The sequence below is a fragment of the Hirundo rustica genome, chromosome 2, assembly GCF_015227805.2.
Source record: "Hirundo rustica isolate bHirRus1 chromosome 2, bHirRus1.pri.v3, whole genome shotgun sequence".
Lineage (NCBI taxonomy): Eukaryota > Metazoa > Chordata > Aves > Passeriformes > Hirundinidae > Hirundo > Hirundo rustica.
This window is the reverse complement of record NC_053451.1, coordinates 43,009,060-43,029,170: the sequence shown is the minus strand read 5'-3', so window position 1 is coordinate 43,029,170 and position 20,111 is coordinate 43,009,060. Positions and strand designations below refer to the sequence as shown.

General features: G+C 37.8%; 1 protein-coding gene across 1 annotated transcript in view; it reads left to right on the top strand.

Moving 5' to 3' along the window:
• GUCY1A2 (guanylate cyclase 1 soluble subunit alpha 2) overlaps positions 1–20,111 on the top strand; it is a 152,399-nt gene that overhangs the window by 112,972 nt on the left and 19,316 nt on the right. The window contains 1 exon segment of the mRNA XM_040054960.1: positions 10,417–10,571. Within this exon segment, the coding sequence (XP_039910894.1) occupies positions 10,417–10,571 (155 nt within the window).

Sequence of the window (20,111 nt, the reverse complement as noted above, 5' to 3'; positions counted from 1 at the left end):
TGTTGAAAAATTTGTTTTCTGTCAAGCTTACACTGTTTTGCTATTCATGGTGTGTGCTTGATACTGCATAGTATGTTGTTGACATTGATCATTGATCCTTGTGTGATTATTACATAAAAGAAAGTTAAATATCTGAGTTTATAGCATAAGTAAAATTGGTTCAACACAGCTGCTGTCTTAATTTTTTTTTAGTTTTAGTGCAATTATAAAGACAATGTGAACCAAGGTACATTTAATTTCTCTTTGAACTGAAATTTGAAATTCTGTTTCTGTAAGTGGTTTCAGGACATTAAATATATTTCTCCCACTTAATATGTTCTTAAGGGTGACAGGAAAACAGACTTTGCAGCGGTCGTTTGAAACCCTCAAATGTAATACCAATTTTTAATTAGTTGTTCTTCAATGCAGTATGATGTTAGAGTTAAAAAAGACACACATATGTTAATGCATCCTGTCCATCTTCCTATCAACATCCTCACAATGTGTTTTCCAGTGTTTCAGTACTGCCATAACAAAATGGTGTCACTTAGCAGGTTTACCTCAGGAACCTGTCACTACAGTGCAGTCTCTTTAGGCCTAGATAAGCTGGGTATTCAAATATGTCTTCATTTGGATTGTATTATTTCTAGTTGTGTCCCCATATGCCCCTCTTTGATGTTAAGATCTTGCACATTCTTGTAGATGATTGTCACGCTTCCCCTATAGAGTAATATTTAGCCAAACTATAAGTATTTACAGATTTTTAGTTTCCATCTATTCAAATCCTTTCTGAAGAGATTCTTGATCTTTTCAGAAATCACACCTGTTGGCAGTACCTAGGTTTTAACTTAATAGGCTTGGTGAGGTTGACTAGAATTCTGTAGGAAGGAACTATAGCTATCAGATGATGTTCATAACCCCAAATTTCTTCTTTCATGTGGCAAGATTGCATGCTATCTCAAGTTCATTTTGGTCTTCACTCAGAATTTCCCAGCTTTCTCTCTTGAATTGAGTATTTTTAATTCAGAGTATATTTCTAGATGCATCCAGTTTGTGGGATCCATTGACTTGCATTGTTGTTGTTTATTGCAGATCATTAACAAATACAATAAATAAAATTATGCTGAATTTTATTTATTACACACAACTATGGGTGATATTTCATCTACTTTATTTCATTTATCCACAAATTTCAACTCAAATACAAATAAAAATTCAAATTGTCACGATTTAATATTCACACTCATCTTAAGAGACCATAAAATATTATATACGATATATATATATAACCATACATAATATGATTCTTTTCATGAAAACACATTCTGCATGCATTTGGGAGGAGAGGAGTAAAGAGCTGGACTAAGAGCTAAAGGACTTGTCAGAAAAGGTCCAAGAGAGATTCTTCAGCTACTTCTTGGTTGAAGAATTTTACTGGAAGAGTTTCAAGTAAAGCATAATCAGATAGGAGCAACAGCAGGAAAGAAGGAAGCAATGAGAAGACTGGATAAGCAGAATCCAGGGCTGGGGGTCTGTGCCCCTCAGCAGCCAAATGCACCCAGTTAGTGTCATTAAAGGTTGGCTGGAGAGCAATGACAGACAAGGAAGTTATAGATATGCCATACAATCATCTTCTACTGCCTCCCAAACTAGATTAGTTTCCCATTTTCAAAAGAACATGCAAGGGTAACTGAGACTTAAAGTCTCTGGCTTTCTTTTCTGGTCTTACTCACACAAATATTAGCATAAGTAAGCTTAAATTTTTTTGTCTCTATGTTTGTGGGCTATAGAAATTAAAATTAGTTGATAAAAGCCGGTGAAGATGGGCAGAGATAATCTTGGCTTAGTGTATCAATGTTTGAAGTTTTGCAATTGCAAAGTGCATAACCTACATAAAAGGAATTATTATAATATATGCACTAAGATTTCTATTTTTTACAGAATTTACAAGAATTTACAATTTACAAAAACAACTGTATGTGTTGACATGCTTTGTTCTTTGTCAGTGTGTCTCTGAGAGAGGGATGAGTGTGAGACACAGTGGGAGAGATCATTGAATGAAATGCGGGAAAGTCATTAGACTGAACATTGAAATCTTTTTTTCCCGTAAGTGATTCACCTTCATCTGAGAGCAATTAGTCTCTGTTTGGATTTTTTAATATTCTTGACATCATCAGGCCTTCATTTGCTAAGTTTTTGAAAAAAATATCAGAATCTTTCTAGCTATGAAAACACCAGAACATTCAAATTTCTCTGGAATCGTCTCCTTAAAATTGTAGTGCAGTTAAGAATTTTCTCTGAAGCAATTTAAATAAATGGTGAAATGATATCTCATTTCTATTCATGGTGCATCTGATGTTCAATAACAATCAGATATTGCTTGTAGATTTCCACCTTAAATCTTGGAATAGGAAATGTTACATTTTGTATGAGTTGCAGAACACTCTTGAGTTCTTATCCTAGCTTTTGTTATGATTTGTTTTTTGGTTTGAAGAAAGTTTGATTGACTTGCTGAAGTGCTGTCTGTACAGGAATCAGGAGACTCACTAAATGCTTAGATAATTTGCTAAAATCCTCAGTTCACTGCAAACCACCTGCCTTTCTCTTTGTGCTAATTCCCTTTGTTGCATGAAGTACTTACTCACAACTCTCTGGTTTTGCCTGTCTGAAAGACTTTATAAAAATCATTTTATGTGAATGTGTATTTTGAACTCACTGAGGAGGAAATTCACTTTCCCTGCAAAGATCTGCAGCTTTGTGATGGTGAAGTACAAAGGCCAGTAAGGACTATTAATAAACCCCTTCCCAATTATGGCCAAGGTGAAGTCTAAAATTTTAGTCTCTTGTTATGGGATCCATCCACAGAGCCTCATTTCCCTTTGTGTGCAATTGAAGCTGTGGAGACTTGCTTCAGGCATAAGAGTTGGGTAGATTTTGCAAAAATCGTTATCATCCTACACTGTCTTGTGTTCAGTCTATAGAAATTGCAGTTCTTAAAATCAAATTGGTGAACAAGCAAAGGAACACAGCAGCATTATCATTTTAGGGTAGTAACCTACCTTGTGGTGGTAGAGGTTTAAATGACATCAGCAACAATTTTGGTTTCATTAATAGTGTGGAAGCTGTTGGGAAGACACTGATACATCATTATTGTAGAGGCTAGATAAGGTTGCTTCTAGTAGTAAAACTGTAAGATTGTTATAGATCAGTGGTTCCATCTAAAAGCTGTTGTGATCTTTGTTGATTGGTTCCAAGCTCTTCCCAAAGCAGATCAAGCTGACTTTCATCTATGTATAAGAACACGTACTGTGATCAAAAGATGATGCATAGCTCTGCCACTGAAAGGTAATTTCATTTTATGGTTTCAAAGATTGCAGGCTAGATTCAAAGAACATTCCATTAAAACATCTGAAGAAAATTTTGCAGTTCTACAAATAGAATGATCTACTGATGGGGTCCTATCCATCAACAGTAGTATTTTTGAAGATTCACGCATGAGAGTGTATAGATTGTTTTAAGGAAAGGTAAAAGCGTGTCAACTTCGCTAGGCTGAGAGCTGGATTCATCTCACCTTTCTTTAGCTGTCTGTTTATGAGGTGTCCAGGTTAAAGTTACCATTAAATGTCCCTCTCTGTTCCACCAGGAGAGTTAGACATCTTCAGGAGTGACTGATTCAGCCTCTCCTGTGTGCCAATTTTAGAATGTGAAGAATTGCAGTCCTGAGGTTATTTACCTCCCGTGTTTAGCAGGAATCTAGAAAAATGAGCTGGCTAACTTCTAGATGGTTGCAATTAGATGAAATTTACCTTAAATTACTAAATTAGCAAAAGTATCAAAGATTGATTCTTGAGGTTAAAACACTTAGGTCAAACTTTTTTGGGTTTTTTTGCATACGGTTTTTTTGTTCCCTTAAATATTTTGAGAATGTGTCATTTATCCTTGTTAAAGTATCACCCAATCCATTCAGTATATGTCATATGATGGCACTGTGAGACAAAGATGTCCTCCTACACTAGGGATCAAAGAGAACTTTCTGATGAATTTTTTTCTTTTTTGGGTGTCACTGGAGGGGAGGCTGGGAAAAATCCTCCACTGCTATGTGGGCTTCTGTGAGTGATTAGCTCTTTTTTAAGTGCCTGAACACACAGGTTCACAAAGTAATTAAATTCCTACAGTGGAAATTATTATTTAAAGAAAACAATAAAAAGTGGTTTTGATTAAATGCCACATCAGCAAAGAAATGCAATGTTTTATTGGTGAGTGAGAAGCAGCTCATGAAGAAGCACATTAACTTTAATGTTTCTTCTTGGTTTTATTTTTCTGTTTAGCAGCTCTAAAAATTCTCATTTACATCATTTAACACCCACCTCTCCACTCACAACCCCCTCCAGTAAATAATTTCAGGTCAGAAGTTTCCTTACAGATGACCCAAATCCTCTTCTAACCTAGACACTGAGCAGTGCCATCATGAATTCACATGATCCCATTTGGCTCAAAAATAACTTGCCCCAGTGTAAATTTTCCTTAGATGCTAGAACTAATGAGCTCCCAAAACTAGTCTGAGTCTTCATTTTTGTTTTTACTTCATCTAATTCTACCTCATACTGCTGATTGGAGACTCAGAGGTGTATAATTTTCCAGCACAGGTTATGAAATACGGAGTTGTGAAATATAGGAAGCCACAAGGAGCCTCTGGAGGTTAACTAATCCAGCCACTATTCAAAGCAGGGCTAGCTTAGATCATAGTGGAAGAACTTCAAGGGAAAGAGAGAAATAATTTCATCCTTCAAGTCTGGGGCTTCTTCATGTAGAAATGCTTCATAGCTCCTTTTTCCATATTCAGTAGAAAATGACTGTGTGCCAAGATCATAGCCCAGGGATGTACATATGCAATGTGCATCACATTGGATGTAATTTAATTGCATCTCTTTTGCACAAAACACAATTGCTTTACCCAATAATTATTTTAAATGGATTTATTTTAAAAGGCATTCATGCTTTATTAGTTTATTTTTCATCGTCCTTGTATAATTTGCTGTATATTTTGCTTCAGATGGGTTGAATAATTCTTTGAGTAAAAATCTAGGAAATTATGATTAGAAAAAAAGTTAAGTATTTATTCCTCCAAATGATGTTCAAATAGGGGAGAAATATATCCTGTAATTTAGTTCTATGGAACACCTTGTGAAATTCAAGTGATCTAAATTTTCCTCTGAGCAGGTCTGTTCCTTGGCAACAATTCTGTAGTGAGCTGTACTGTCATATGTCCCTTTCCAGAAAGGCGCTATTTATAAATCTCTCTAAGAATACAGATAACCCACACACTAAAGCTTATGCCAGGACATAGCTGTCAGTCCTATCAACTTGCAGTCCTTTGAAGGAGCGGAAAGGCACGCTGACTCACCAGTGTGTGGCCCTGATTTCAGACCTCTGAGCTCTGGAGGGTCTATTTTACATTAAGACCTTTTACAAGTAAATGTCCCTGTCTAAGGCATATGTTGAGATTTAGAGATAGCACTGTTGTAGAAGCTGCTAGAAAATATTACAGCAGAAAACACAGTATTTGGAAGATTCTATTTGAAAGAATTTGGCTGTGTGTCATGGGCTCATAGTTAAGACACCCTGCAAGAGGTGACTTTTTCCTTTCTGAAGGACACTGCAAGGACAGAAGGGAGAAGATCCATGCTGTAACACAGAGTATCAATCAGTATGTTAGGCCAGAAAGTGAGGAGTGCTTTTGTCTAGGAAATGTTACTGTGCAGATACCAATGTACATTATTGAAGCTGATACCAGAAGTTCTGATCCAGCAGAATGCTTCCTATTGTATTTAATTGCTTTTCTAGCTTGTTCTATCCATGTGCCTGGAATTGTTTTCATACAGCCACTGCCATGTGCCAGCCCTGAGCTCTGCTCAGCTCAGCACAACGTCCTAAGCAGCTGTCAGTCAGTCACATTATTGAGGCTTGAAAAGCTCCAGGTTGGCTGAGTGGAGGATCACTTCAGCCTGTGGCTGCTCTCCAAACTGTGTCACCTACTTCCCAGCCTGCCCTCTCTCCTTCATCTGTGTCTGTGTAAGGCAGACAGTTCTGAGAAAATGGGTTTTGTGTCCTTCTGGATGCAGTTAACCTGTGAGGCAGTCTGAGACTTCTCTTTCTAGCATGGGAGTGTGTTTTTCAGAGTGTGAGAACTGTTTATTAAGGTCCTCTCCATGTGAGTGGTGGGAAGAAAGAATGCATGCTGAAATGTTATTGTAGTTCATATTAGCACATTGTGGACATCAAACACGGTTTCTCTACAAAAATAATTTCTTTTGGCTCAGGAAATCCCTGGACTAAAAATTGCTGGTTGCAGAGAGAGAACTTTGGAAACGAGAATGTTTTTTTGCTCTGTGCTTATCAGAAGACAGGTTACATGATTACCTTTTGTGTGAGTTGGAAAGTCTGCTTACATGTTTTAGTATCAACTACTCTTTACTGGAAAACAAAAAGAAAGGTACTTCCTACTTTGCCTTTCAAATTATTTCAATAATTCCTTTATTAGTTAGACCACAGTTCAAGCTGTAATGATTCCTGAAAAGAAAATTAAGCAGGTTTTAAATTATTCCTCAAGCTTCTTATGCACTTGGTACTGTGCAAAAATATTTGCCGTCCTTTTCTTTTCAACTCAGAAATCATTCTTCACAGTCATACTCTTATGCAGTTCTCCATGTTGTTGCCTATTAGTCTCTTTTCTTCTAAATAAAGCATGAATTATGCTTTTAAATATAGATTTGAAAGCCCATAACCAAGACTTCAAATATTTTTGCAAGCACCATGTATATAAGAAGCTTGAGGAATAATTTAAAACCTGCTTAATTTTCCATTCAGGAACATTACAGCTGGAACCATTTTCCTGTGGTCTAATTAATAAAGGAATTATTTTTAAATCTTGTAATGCAATGTCTCAGTTTTGACCGAAGGGAAATAAGGTTAATGTATTCTATTGGTTATCAATATGCAGACATATACTGGTCAAAAAATTTTAGATTTGAGGAGGCTTTAAAAAACATTCTTGAGTAGACAAGTGCTACTTCTCTGACTGCCTTTCCACCTGCTTTTTTCTTTTGAAATTTTGAAAATTATGTGGAGAAATAAGGAAAGAGGAAGGAGAGTACATTTTTCAACAAGGTTTCAAAAGAGGAAAAGAGCTTTGACCACAATGAAAATGACTGGAGTTTTATTATTATTATTATTATTATTGTGGGAGTACTGATTAACAGAAAAAGCTATTAAGAAACAAATTAGCAATGATGAAATTTACTTCAGGCATGCCACTGTATTTGTTTACCGTTATTAAAATATTTTTGCCTCTTCCCTATAAAGTCAATTGTAGATGGGTTGTGAATTTTCAGTGTTGCATTTACTCTCATCTCAGTTGGAATAGGCTTTATTTTGATGTAAGAGTGCAGTTTTCAGTATGGTGCCTAAGAAGGCATTCAGGCTATTGCAAGTAATTGAGTTGCGCAGCAGATAAAAAAGAAAGACAACTAAACAAAGTAAAAACCCCAGCACTTCTGGATATAAAAAAGGAAAATCGTGCTTTGGCAATGAGGAGGTGTGAAGAAGTAACATACAATTTTTCTAAGATTTGGGACATCAGAAAAATTCAGTAACAGGATGCTCAGTTCAGATAAAGAACACACAAATGTTTGTGTGTGGTTCATCCTTGTTCCTTGTTCTTGACTTTCCTCTTGCAGCCCAGTCTGGACTATCAGCTCTCATTGATACCACTTCTGTCACATTTTCCTGTTAGATGATGACCAGTGCTCCTTGTATTTCCTTATGAATCTTCTTTATCACTATTTAATAAAATCGCTATCCTTCGTCTCACTCAGATATTAGATATTTCTGCTCTTTGTGCCTTATCCAGTAAGAAATATCCAAATACTGCTACTTTCTCTCTACAAGTTTTGGAAGCTTCTTTTCCTTTGCATATAGCCATGTCTTTCCTCTCACATAACACTGATCAATGCAGGGTGTTTTTCTTTTACACCTCTGACTCATCAGCTTTTCTCCACTTCACTATTACCACAGCTCTTGCAAAGATCGGATTTGTTAATCTTTTTTTCTCGTTTTCCACTGTACTCAGTTCGAGTTGTCCCTCATTATCTAAAAGATCTCTCACAGGTCTCTCAGTATTTTTCCCACCAGTTCATGTTTCTTTTCCCGTCATGCCTTCCAGTATCATGCTTTAGAAATGTCTTTGGCTTTTGTCGGTCTCTTCACTGTTCCTTAACTATTGGAGGAATGGTATTTACTGATTGTTTTTTCCACAGCTGTCTTCTCTTTGTGGTAGTTTCCAAAGACCCATCTTCCCATTTGTGTGCATAATGCCTCTTAACTTGCAGGCTGAGCTACATACTTCCCTTTTATCTTTAGCCAAATAATTAAAGACATACAAAGGAGCAATTGGTACAGATGAAGAGCATGCATTTTATTAAAAATGCTCCATTTAGGACAGTTAATAAATGTATAATTTGTACTACATATATATTAAAAGGAGTAAACAGAGTTATGATAGACAGAAAATGCATCCTAGTGTTGTCACCTAATTTTCACTTTCTGTGCTATTATTAGTGTTTCATGGTGACTGTTCTGAGAAAGCACTGATAAGGGCTACATGTGCAATATAGCTTGGGAACTGTAACTGTATGTGTGCAACTGTTGTCATTGTTTTAAATTGCATGGTCTAGGCAGATTTTCTTTACTGCAAAGGTAATGTGAAAGGTTAATGTTCCCCAGTAACTGCCTTGTTGTTAATAGTTTGATCACACATTTTTTCCTTTGTAAAAAAGAGCCTTAAGCTGTTCACACAACAGTTTTCAACTCAGTGAGGAAAAGACCAGAACAATGTACCTGAAAATTAAGTAAAATGTTGAAAAGACACTTCTAAGTAAACATATTTCTCTTAAAAGTACTATAGGACCAATGTAATAGTTATTCTCAGTATAATAAGGCACACTAAGGAATACTTCATGTCAGGAGTATCAGTGTTTGCAGGCTCTTTCCTTTTAGAGAACTATATAATAAAGCAGATGTGGAGCTTTATTGTGAGCCATTCTTCATGTGCTTTATCTCTAAGGTTTATTGAGAATACCTACACCAGCTTTCTTCCACCCAATGAAAACTTCAGGTTTTGACACTCTCTATGCAGTTTAACCTGTGTTTGTGAGAATATATTATCTACCTTTTTTTATTGTAGGAGCACACGTTTTTTAAAAAGCTCTTGAGATAGAACAGAAGAACCCTCATGTCTGTCGCTGAAGCACTGAGTGATAAAAAAACTATGTGGCCTTGTGAAAGGAAACAATGAAAAGGAAAGAATGAAAGTAACAAAACAACCAACAATAACTTCAGCTTTCACTGCATATATTGCAAAAGCCAATTTTATTTTCTTACTATGATTTTTGCTGACATATTTCCATCCTGTCTAATGTATACTCTTATCCCTGTGTTTTTAGAGGAAAACAAAGCTAATGCTTTTCATTACAGTTTCAATGTCCTTTACGTGTGATTGAATGTACCATGGAAGAGGTCACAGCATGCAGTTAACATGTGATTTTTAAATAAATGTCCCAAGTAGCAATGGAACAAATAGGTTTCATTAGCTCTGTTCCTGAAATCGTGTGCAAAACGACTAATTCACCTCCCATCTCACAAGAACAAAGCATTGTAAATAGGTTGTTTATTATTTATTGAAAGCTGACAGCATGCTCGCTGTCGTGTGAGCAAGACTTCCTGCTTATAGTCTTTCACTGAGGGCAGGTACTGGCCTCGCCTATGTGGAGAAGGGCTGTTTACCAATTCATGACTGCAGGAGTGCTTTTTTTTGTAATGGACAGTGGAGTTTAAATCTTCCAAATGCTTGTGCCTCAGTCTTCATCATTCTCACCACTGCAATATCTCTCTGTCTGACAAAGTGAGACCTTAGACCTTGAAGAGTTTGGAAGAACAATATGAAAAATCACTTATTCATTCACTCCACTTAACCATTCTTTCTGCCAGTTTGAGAAAAGTTGGGTATTACTTTAAAGTCTGTGTTAGAGGTGGTGGCAAAAATAACCTCTGTAGTGTATTTACTTGTGTAATTGGAAGGCTGATACGCAGTAACTCTGGATGACCCCATCCTATTCTGTTCATGATTTCTGTTTTGACTGTCACGGTCTCCAGCAAGTGTGCACAGAAGGATAGTTATATTGAAAAGATAATAATATTTTTGTTTTTCTTTACCTGCATCTGATTTAAGCTAGAGGAATAGAAGAGCCTGTTTTCTACCACTTCACTCTTTTTTCTTTGGTTTATTCTTTGCTTGAAAGGGTTGCTTGTAAATGAGTGCTAATGGTGGCACTGGTGGTGCAAGAGAGGCAGCCTGATGTGGGTCCCGTATGTTTTTTCCAGATGAGGATAGGCATCCACTCAGGTTCGGTGCTGGCCGGCGTCGTTGGTGTGAGAATGCCACGCTATTGTCTCTTTGGGAACAACGTCACCCTTGCAAGCAAGTTCGAGTCGGGAAGTCACCCACGCCGCATCAACGTCAGTCCCACCACATACCAGTAAGTCCACTTAACCCTTTCCTATTGCTTTTGTTTCAGCCTGTTTTCAGTTCCATCCTGTAACATGCTCTGTCCTCAACAGATGAAATTCAACAGAAAGTTGGTAGGGCATCAGGACATCTGGAAAGAGGTATGGCTTGGGGATGTCCGTCTTTTGTTCGTAGGTTTGTATCAGAATGAGCAAGGAAGTCAGGTTCTGGAGGCAAGGAGGCACAACAGAAAAGCCAGCCATTCCTGCCTAAAATAATATGTAACAGAAGAAGTGGGAGATATCTCCCAAAGCAATGTAGTTGTGTGCACAGTTCATGAAAGAAAGCATACTCCCATTGTCTCAGAAGGAAGTCTAATTTTGCTAGTAAGGCCAAGCTTACAAGGAGATTTAATGCTTTCTTGAAGACAAAATGTCTTATTTAGCACTTTAAAGACACACTTGATAGAAGCATTCTCATAATGTAGGAAAAAAGATTGAAAATAGCAAAGCGTTATCCCTAGTGTTTTGAAAAAATTACGCAAACGGAGAGAAGGCTTGATTAAATCTGGTTATGAGGAACAGCTCCTAAATAAAAAAGGTGTTCCTTATTGTTCAAATTTGACAGTTTGACTATTAGAATTTCTACTGCTTATAATACAGCTGATGCACTCACTTTTTTTTGGCAGGATATTTCAATCTTCCAGTGTTCTGTATCTGAAGTAATTTTCTGAAGTAAGGTTTTGAGACTGTGTGGTAAATCTGTACACAGTTGCTCAAACAATATTGCTTTTCTCTCCTTTTTTTTTTCCTATTCAGAACTGTGAATCTCAATTCTTTTCCCCAATAGCTAGCTATGTAAATAAAATTTTTAAATGGGATTTCTTTGTCGAAGTATTGAAGTGTCTGCTATGCTAAAACATGAATCAGACAGAAATTAAAGTTAAGAGTAATTAAACTAGTGCATAAAGTGACATTTTTATGAAGAGCCCATTCACTTGAGATCATATTTTGAGAATGAAGCAAGTGTAACGAATTGAACAAGAGATAGAATAACAGAATAAGCTTTGTGTCATAAAGTGAACAAAAATAGATTCATGCAGTTGTCTGGTAACATGCAAGAGAAAGACAATCTATTATTCTCCAAATCTATCCAAATCCAATCTATTATTGTTTACAGAAAACATTTTCATTTAAATAAAAATAAATTTAATAAATATATTGGAAATTTCTGGTTGGAACTTGGTATCATTTGAAAAGAAGTTGTTTTGGGGACCTTCCATACACAGTGTTCTACAGCCTTTGGCTCTTGGTCATCCACTGTGGGATAGGAGGAACCCTCTAAAACCTTGTTTGAGTAGTCACCGTAATTTTGCTTACCATCTGTGCTCCAGTTACAAAAATTACACAGTAGCAGGGCCTTTGGTGTGTGGTTTGTGGTCTGGCAGAAGGTGACCAAGGCCCTGTGACAGGGAGCTGGACTTTTCTTGAACAGGATCAGGTCTTTATAAAGTGCTGTTCTCCAACTTGAGGTAGTCTTCAAGATATTCTGAAATTGCAGTCCCTGCTTTTTCAGAAGAGAGATCATAGCACTTCACAAAGGTGGTTCAAGGGAGTGATTTCACTTGGGGCTATGCTGTTACTTGCTCATGTTTGTGTCCCTGAGAGCAGAAACTGATGAGCTAGACAGCTTTATGGAAATATAACTGGAGAGAATCTGTGGGACCTGTGGTGCCCAAAGCTTCTTCTCGCTGGGGCCAGCGTCACTTTCCGTGTACCAGTGCACACTGCCGCTCATGTTGAATTTGGTTATGAGTAATACAGCACCTCCTCTGTGAGACATGAATTTGTGGTCATCGTTGAACAACCTGATCTAGCTGAAGATGTTCATTGCATGTGGGTTGGACTAGAAGAGCTTTAAAGATCCCTTCCAACCCTATTGATTCTATGGGTCTGTGATTGTATTTTCTTTTCATCACGATGCTGATAAAAAGACTGTTCTGAAAGTTAGTTTGAAGGCCTGTGTATGGTGCTTATTAGAAATCTGTGGGTTAGAGCTGCCCTTTTTCTGACTCCTGGTACATTGTGGCACAGAGAGGCTGGCTTCTCTTTACATCTGTCTCATCTCTGCCTGGCTGTCACTGGGCGTATTGTCCCACGGCAGGTCAAATGTGAATCACATTGGAGAGCATTCCTACTAAGCCCTGGGTACCAAAATGTGAGTAGATCTTCTCATCCTGCATATCTTTCAGATTGTTGTATCAGAAATGGGTCTACAGTTTTTTTTCCACTTCCCTTTAATCCTAAAAAATCCATATAAATATCACCATTTTTTCCAAGATGGCTGAACTTTCACCTTATATGACCTTCATGTCTGTACTTTTCCTTGCAGAAATTTATCAATGTTATCTGTTGCTTCAAAAAGGGAAGAAGATAGAAAAGTGACTGATTGTGTAGTAATGCTGTAACATAGTTGCAAAACAATACACCAGAAAATACAGAATTACTGGTATTTTTTATCTGCATTATTGTAGTCAGTAAACAATCTGCTGTCAACATGCTGAAAAAATTCAGTGCTTGATTCAGAGAACTTGCAGTGGAAGTAACAGACTAGAGACATGGTTTCAGGTAAAGGAAGTAGGAATGGCAAGAAAATATATGTTTGAATGAGATGCAGTTGTAATTCAAGATGGGTGGCTAAAAGTAGTGATGATCAGGCTAGAAACAATTTTCTACTACAGGCTTGGGAAATTATGTGAAAAGATAAAATGAATGTGCGTGGCACAACTTGAAAAGCTGATTTCAAACCATACGTTCTGGCATAGTTGAAAGCTTGAAAACAAACAGGGAAGAAGTCAAGAAATTACTCTGTTGACACAGTGGCCAGAAGAGGCTGCAATCACAAAATACTCAAAGGGGCAGAATTATTCAGAGTTTCTGAAAGTGATCTGTGAGATACAGCGTAATATCCTGGTGACGTCCAAATCAAAAAGTAGTGGTCTGATGCATCCATATATAACTTTTCTTAAATATAATTTGTTTGAGTGTATATTTATTGTGTATAAATAAAGTGTTTCTGTGTATAAATAAACTGAAATGTACTTGTATTTGACTTTATATTCTATTAAATGCTTCTATTTGTTCATACCGGGCTGTTGTGCACTTTGTTAATACTGCTGATAATATTTCTATTATCTAAGAGTCGCTGCTTTCCAAAGTAGATTATTTTGCAATCAGTATGAAAACAACAGAATTTTCAATTATATCAAACTACTGGCATTTATCACCAGGTTTTTGTGTCTACTATGGCCCCTGATGGAAGTTGTGATTACAAGTTTTACAAAGCATGGAAACTTGTCCAATACTTACCAGCTTTCATTTTACAGTAAAGATTATGCATCACAAAGTGTCATCAGCATTCAAATAATAATCACACTTCAGAATACCTATTATTGGTTACAGGCACTTCCCTTCAACTCTATAATCTGCCTGAGTAAGAATCAGAGTATAAAATGATAAGTGCAAGGTGTGATGTTTGTTGCTTAGCAGCAGGAGTGAGCCTGGGGCAGCCTTGCTCCGGTTACACCTGCCTGGGCAGAGAGCTCCGCTATGTGTGAAACAGCACCTTTTACAAAGGGAGAGTTTGCATTTTTTGAATCTGAAGCATCACTTCTCTTTGAAATATCCTGTTCTCTTGAGTCAGACAAGTCTTTAGACACAAGGATCGCAGAGCCCCATTTGCTTTAAATCACTGAGCATTGTGAGATTAAATGACTGGAATAGCACTGATAAAACTTCCAGCAAAAAATGTGGAAGCTGGAGAGGAAGTTGAGCATCCCAGACTGGTCCCTGTTTAAACATATGGATAGGAAAAATAGGAAGAGAAGTTTATTTAATCCATCTACATTAACCTGAACTGAATAGAATTACCTTATTTTCCATAGTTAGGAAGGAAGAACAGTAAGATTTATGAGACTCTTCAGCGCAAGAGAGAATGTTGTTTTTTTTTTTTTTTTTTTTTGTTTCAGCCTTTAATAATGATTTTTATGAGATATTAATGTAATATACCCACACTTGCCTTGTTTTCCTAGTAGTGTTTCAGTTTCATGCTCTGGGATTTCTAAGTAGTTACTAAAAGCAAGTAAACATAGTTGTTCCTGTTTGTCAAGTAACTCCTATGTAAGAATTAATTATCTTTTTCCCTCTTCTTTCAACCTTTAGTCTTTTGCAGCATGTATTTGTCTTGTAGAGAATGTGCTTCTGGCACTCAGTGCTGGGTACAGATACTTTCCATTATCACATGCTGGGCAATGCATGTGGGACCTGAGCTTAGGCAAAGATGAACAGCCTGTATCCCACATCAATATCTTGATTTAGGAGAGAGGGCAGCCCAGGTGTACCTTCTTATTGAGCTGGGTGAGGTCATTGTGTGTTCACCTGCATAAATTTCTTCTCAACCTTTAAAATAGGTTAAGAGCAATGTGGGTTTTTTACAGTTCTTTCACAGAAAGTTGTATGAAAGAAGTTTTAGGTAATGAAGAAGTGTTTTGATACTTTTCTCTTTACAGCAATTTTAAATTAAAATCAGGCTTTTCTTTAAACTCCTTATTGATTCTTATTTTTATCAAATTCTTTTTCCTACAGGTTATATCTATTTATATGTATTACTTCTCCTATAGGTTATAGCTATCTCTATATGTATATTTTTCTGCCTCATATGGTAAAACCAATAGGCTTGCTCTCCAAGAGCCTTTTCAGATTATTTCAGATTTTATTCCTCAGCACCCTTTAAGAAGCTGTTTGGTTTCATGTTGGTCAATTCACCATGTATGTTTTCGAGAGGTGGGCAGACAATTTCGTTTTGGACAGATTGGGAATACAACTTATTCATGGACACAAAAATGTATTGCTAGTCTAATTTTAGAAGCATAGTGAAAATGCACTGTTTTATCTTGGGTTTCTGCTCACCGTGTCACCTGCTTCTGTGAGGCTGCACCCCCACAGTCACTGTGTTTTGTGATTGTGGTCCTTTGGCCTCTGGTGTCTGTCTGTTCTTGTGCTTTGTGACACTGTATTTTTGTTCAAGGTCCACTTTTATTTAAGGTTCACTCTACACAGAATAGCTGTGCTAGTTCCCTGTCCAGTAGTTACAGTGTATGTTAGTCCACAGTTTCACACAGTTAATCTAAAGCTAAAACATGTTGAGGCAAAAGTTGGCTGCCATGACTGTTAAAACTACAAAAAGCTCTAGCCGAGAAAACTCCAGGCAGGTCCTGAGGCCAGCACTGTTACATCAGTGTAAAGCCTGAGGCCTTTTGGTAGCAAACCTGTGCACGAAGCCTCTGATGTCCCAAACAGAGAGCAGAAACCCAGTATTCTTTTTGCTTAGGTGGGTGATAAAGAAAAATATTAAAGGCCAGAGATTGTTACCATGCTGAGCTGCATGTGGTATGTAATATATTCCATTAAGAATCATGACTGGCCCTTTCATAACCTTTCCACAGCTGACCTATATGAAGAAGAAACATCAATACACTAACTTCCATACTTTAAAAAGTAATAAATGCTCTGTGCAATTAATTAGGTAGATATGTAGTCTGGGTTTTTTTCCCCAGTCTCCTTATGTTTATAGCATGCACAGAAACTGAGGGAGGAATTCAAACCTGCTAAAGTTTAGAACCATGAGCACTGATTTTTAGCATTACAATAGCAAATTCATGTTTATATGGAGTATTTTAAGAGCAGCCTTCCAAAAGTTCAAGTGAGTGTGGTAATAATTTATTATCCGTATTCATATGGAAACTAATGAGCTGGTTTATGTTACCAAGAAGATGCCCAGTTGGCAAAGCAAGCAAAACTTTTTGTCACAGAGGAAGGGAGGATCCTTCCAACAGGAGGCAGTCTTCTCGTAGGCCATTAAAATTAGATTTTCCTAATGATACTAATTAATGGGGTGATATAAACAAGGTTAACTAAAGGTTTTACAGTACTTTTAGAGTTAGGGCAGAAAAAACCTTTTTCTTTTGTTTTTGTCTCCCCCTGTGAAAGATTGCATTTATGGAAGATTGACCCGGCCGATGTGCTTTACTTGGTGCATACTATGTTTAGGAATGAAGTGTGTAGTCTCCTTTGCTGTAGAGCTTTATATTTCTCTTAGAACTTCTGTTCAATTTTGGTCTATACAGACCAATTTTCTTAAAAGAAAAGTTCACTGAGGAGTTCATCTCTGAGAGATGGAGGGAAGAACTGTGGGCATGGAGGGAGTTAAGAATCGTCATCGGAAACATGGACTAAGTGCAGAGGGCTTTGCAACAAATCAATCTGCAATAGCACGTTTCCATTAGTTCAAACAAGAGAGATGAGCAATCACCATTTCTTACTTCGAATTAGAAGGCTGGGCCTTATGAACCATATGAATTTTAGTAAGTCCAAGTGCCAGATTCTGCACGTGGGACCAGGAAACCCTAGCTGTGTGATAGACCAGGGAAGCAGATGCTGCAGAGAAGCATAGTGGAAAGGGTCCCGGGGGTCCTGGCCAATGGCCATTTGAACATGAGGCAGCAGTGCCCTGGCAGCCAGGAGAGCCAACCCTGTCCTGGGGACATCAGGCACAGCATGGCCAGCCAGGCAAGGGAGGGGATTGTCCTGCTCTGCTCTGAGCTGGGGCAGCCTCACCTCCAGTGCTGGGGGCAGTTCTGGGTGCCACAAGGTAAGACATGGAACTCTTGGAGAGTGTCCAAAGGAGAGTAACAAGGATGGTGAAGGGTCTGGAGGGGAAACCGTATGAGAAGTGGCTGAGGTCACTTAGTTTGTTCCACCTGGAGAACAGGAGACTGAGAGGAGGCCTCATTGCAATCTGCAGCTTCCTTGTGAGGGGGAGAGGGGCAGGCACTGACTTCTTCAGTCTTGTGACCTGTGACAGGAGTCAGTAAAAAGGCATGAAGCTGAGTTGAGAGAGGTTTAGGCTGGATATCAGGAGAAGGTTCTTCACCCAGAGGGTGTTTGGGCACTGGAACAGCCTCCCCAGGGAAGTGGTCACAACACCAGCCTGACAGAGTTCAGGAAGTGTTTGGACAGTGGGCTCAGGCACATGGTGTGACTCTTGGGAATGGTGCTGTGCAGGGCCAGGAGTTGGACTTGATGTTCATGATGGATCCCTTCCAACTCAGCATATTCTGTTATTCTATGGTTTTCTGAATATAGAAACTCTGATGAAGATGTGACTGTTTTGTGCCAAGATTGTTTAAAATATAATTACTGTATAATTTCATCTATGTGAAGAAAGAGCTACAGCTTTTAAAAGCTTCTTCAAGGTTCCCACTAAGTATGATCCCAATTTTCATTCACACACAGACCTCCTGAATATTTTTTCTTAAATGAAAAAACTGGAAAAAAAAAAAAAGAGGATAATTCTCAGATACTACCTCTTTTTGTCGGAGATCAAGAGTATTCCCACCAAGGAAGAGACAGAACAAGAATTTTAAAAGCTTTGGAAGATTTAAGGTTAGGAAGAGAAGGCATCAAGGTTAATCAGCTGCAAATCAGTGTTTTTAGAAATTCTTCCTCCCCTGAAACGTCAATGAAGAAGACAAGCTGAGGGCAGACCTAATTCCAGGCAATTTATAGGAACACCTGAGTACCCTGAGCCTCACAATTTGAGCTCTGAATTGTAAATTGTGTATCCAGCTACTTGAGTGGAACCCAGAATTTTGAACCTGTGAAAAACCTAGTATAAAAATATCCTTTGCAATAGTGCCCTGAGGGGAAATTCACAGAAGTGATTCAGAAAATACAGCTAAGACAAATGCTTTGGGATATTTTCAGACTAGTTGTTATATGAATATTCCTGAACTGTGGAGATTGTGTAACTTCAGTTTAAGCTCTCTGAATATGGGACAATCTGGAAACATTTTTTATACAGTTTAAGCTGCAACAGAATTTCCTGGAGATGAGGGATAAGACTCTGCTCTCGGGGTAGATTGTTTCAGGCTTTCACAACTGATAGTCTGATTTGTTCACAAAGAAGTGCTCTGAGAATAGTCCACGAGGTGAGACAACCAACCAGAACTGGATGCCACCACCTAGGAATTGTTCCAGAGCAGAAGGTTTTACACTGGATCTTCTGAACCAGAGAGGAAGTGTAAGAAATGGATTGCATGGGATGGAGTGGCTTGGTCAGCACCTGGTGTCCAGCCAAGGCCAGTCCACTGCAGCATGGCTCAGCGCACGTCCCTAAGGATGTGCACTATTCATTCACCTGCTTAGCACAAGGATCTTTTGGGGTTCTTTGTACCCATAAAAAGATTCAATAAACTTAGAAATGGCCATGGCCATCCACTGCTGTTGATTTCTTTTTAACATCACAAGTGGCCTAAAAGTAAGAGGGGAGATTTTGCAGAAAAATATCCTCACTGATATGCACTGAGAATTTGCAGATAACTTGTTTCTTTGATATATGCACAAAGGTGTAAGAAATCAGAGGCAATTTCTGAATTATGATCCCATTCTCAGCCTGGGAAGCCAAGTGTCAGGACCAGCATATTATTTAAAGAATTTAAAGAACCTTTTCTTTAGGAGAAAGCTAACAAGAAGTCATTTTCATTGTGATGAGAATCTTTTTAGTACTATTATCCTATAACCCAGATTATTAATTTTATTTTCCTGTAGAAGTGTAAGGTAAGTTGGATAGAATGTAATCATAAGTAACTTCCATTAACACTTGGTACTTGGTAACAAGGGTTTCCCACCATGCTTGCTTGAGAGCTGAAATGTTACCCCAGTGAAAGTCAGCTGGACAATCCTGAGGGTTGGAGGCTGATTCAAGCAGTGCATCTAATACAGGGATGTGAAGATGGTCACAAGCCACAGCAGTGGAGGAGTCTTCAAAAGACTAATTGTCTATCAGCCCTGGAGCATTTAATTGTAACCAAGTACTATTCACAAAACAAGTGAAAATAAGATGGGTAATTAATATCTTGCACTTATTTTTTTTCTATGAGGAAGTAGTATAAAATATCAACTAGTCTTAGTGCCAGCCCTGGCCTGAATCAAAGATTATAGATACATTTTACAGTTTTGGATTTGTGTAACTGTTATCAAGTTACATGATGTTATACTCTGATGAGGAAACCACTGATTTTTAGGAAGGCCATAGATGCTCCATAGTGAATAGTCAGTGTGGGAAAGAGTGGGTACAGTGAAAGCTTACTAATTTAGCTCAGAAAGTTCTAAGATTTCAGCTGTTACATGCAGGAATCCAACTTGGGAAGCTGTGAAGAGTTATTTTAGTATATTAAGCCTGTAGTTTAGACATACAAAATATTTACTGCAAACATTGCAGAGATGAAAAAAGAGAAGTTTCTCTGTAGAGGCCTCCACAAACACTCATGCAATTTAGAAAATATTGCAGTATTTTGATCATAAAATTGACAATCTGGACCTTCAAACCACACACTAAATGAAGTTCTCCACAGGAGTTCAAAGGCAAAAATTTTGTTTGGTTTATAACCAAGTGATTATTTAAAAGCTGGAAAGGAAATGTCTTTATATGTCAATAAGCTCACACAGACTGT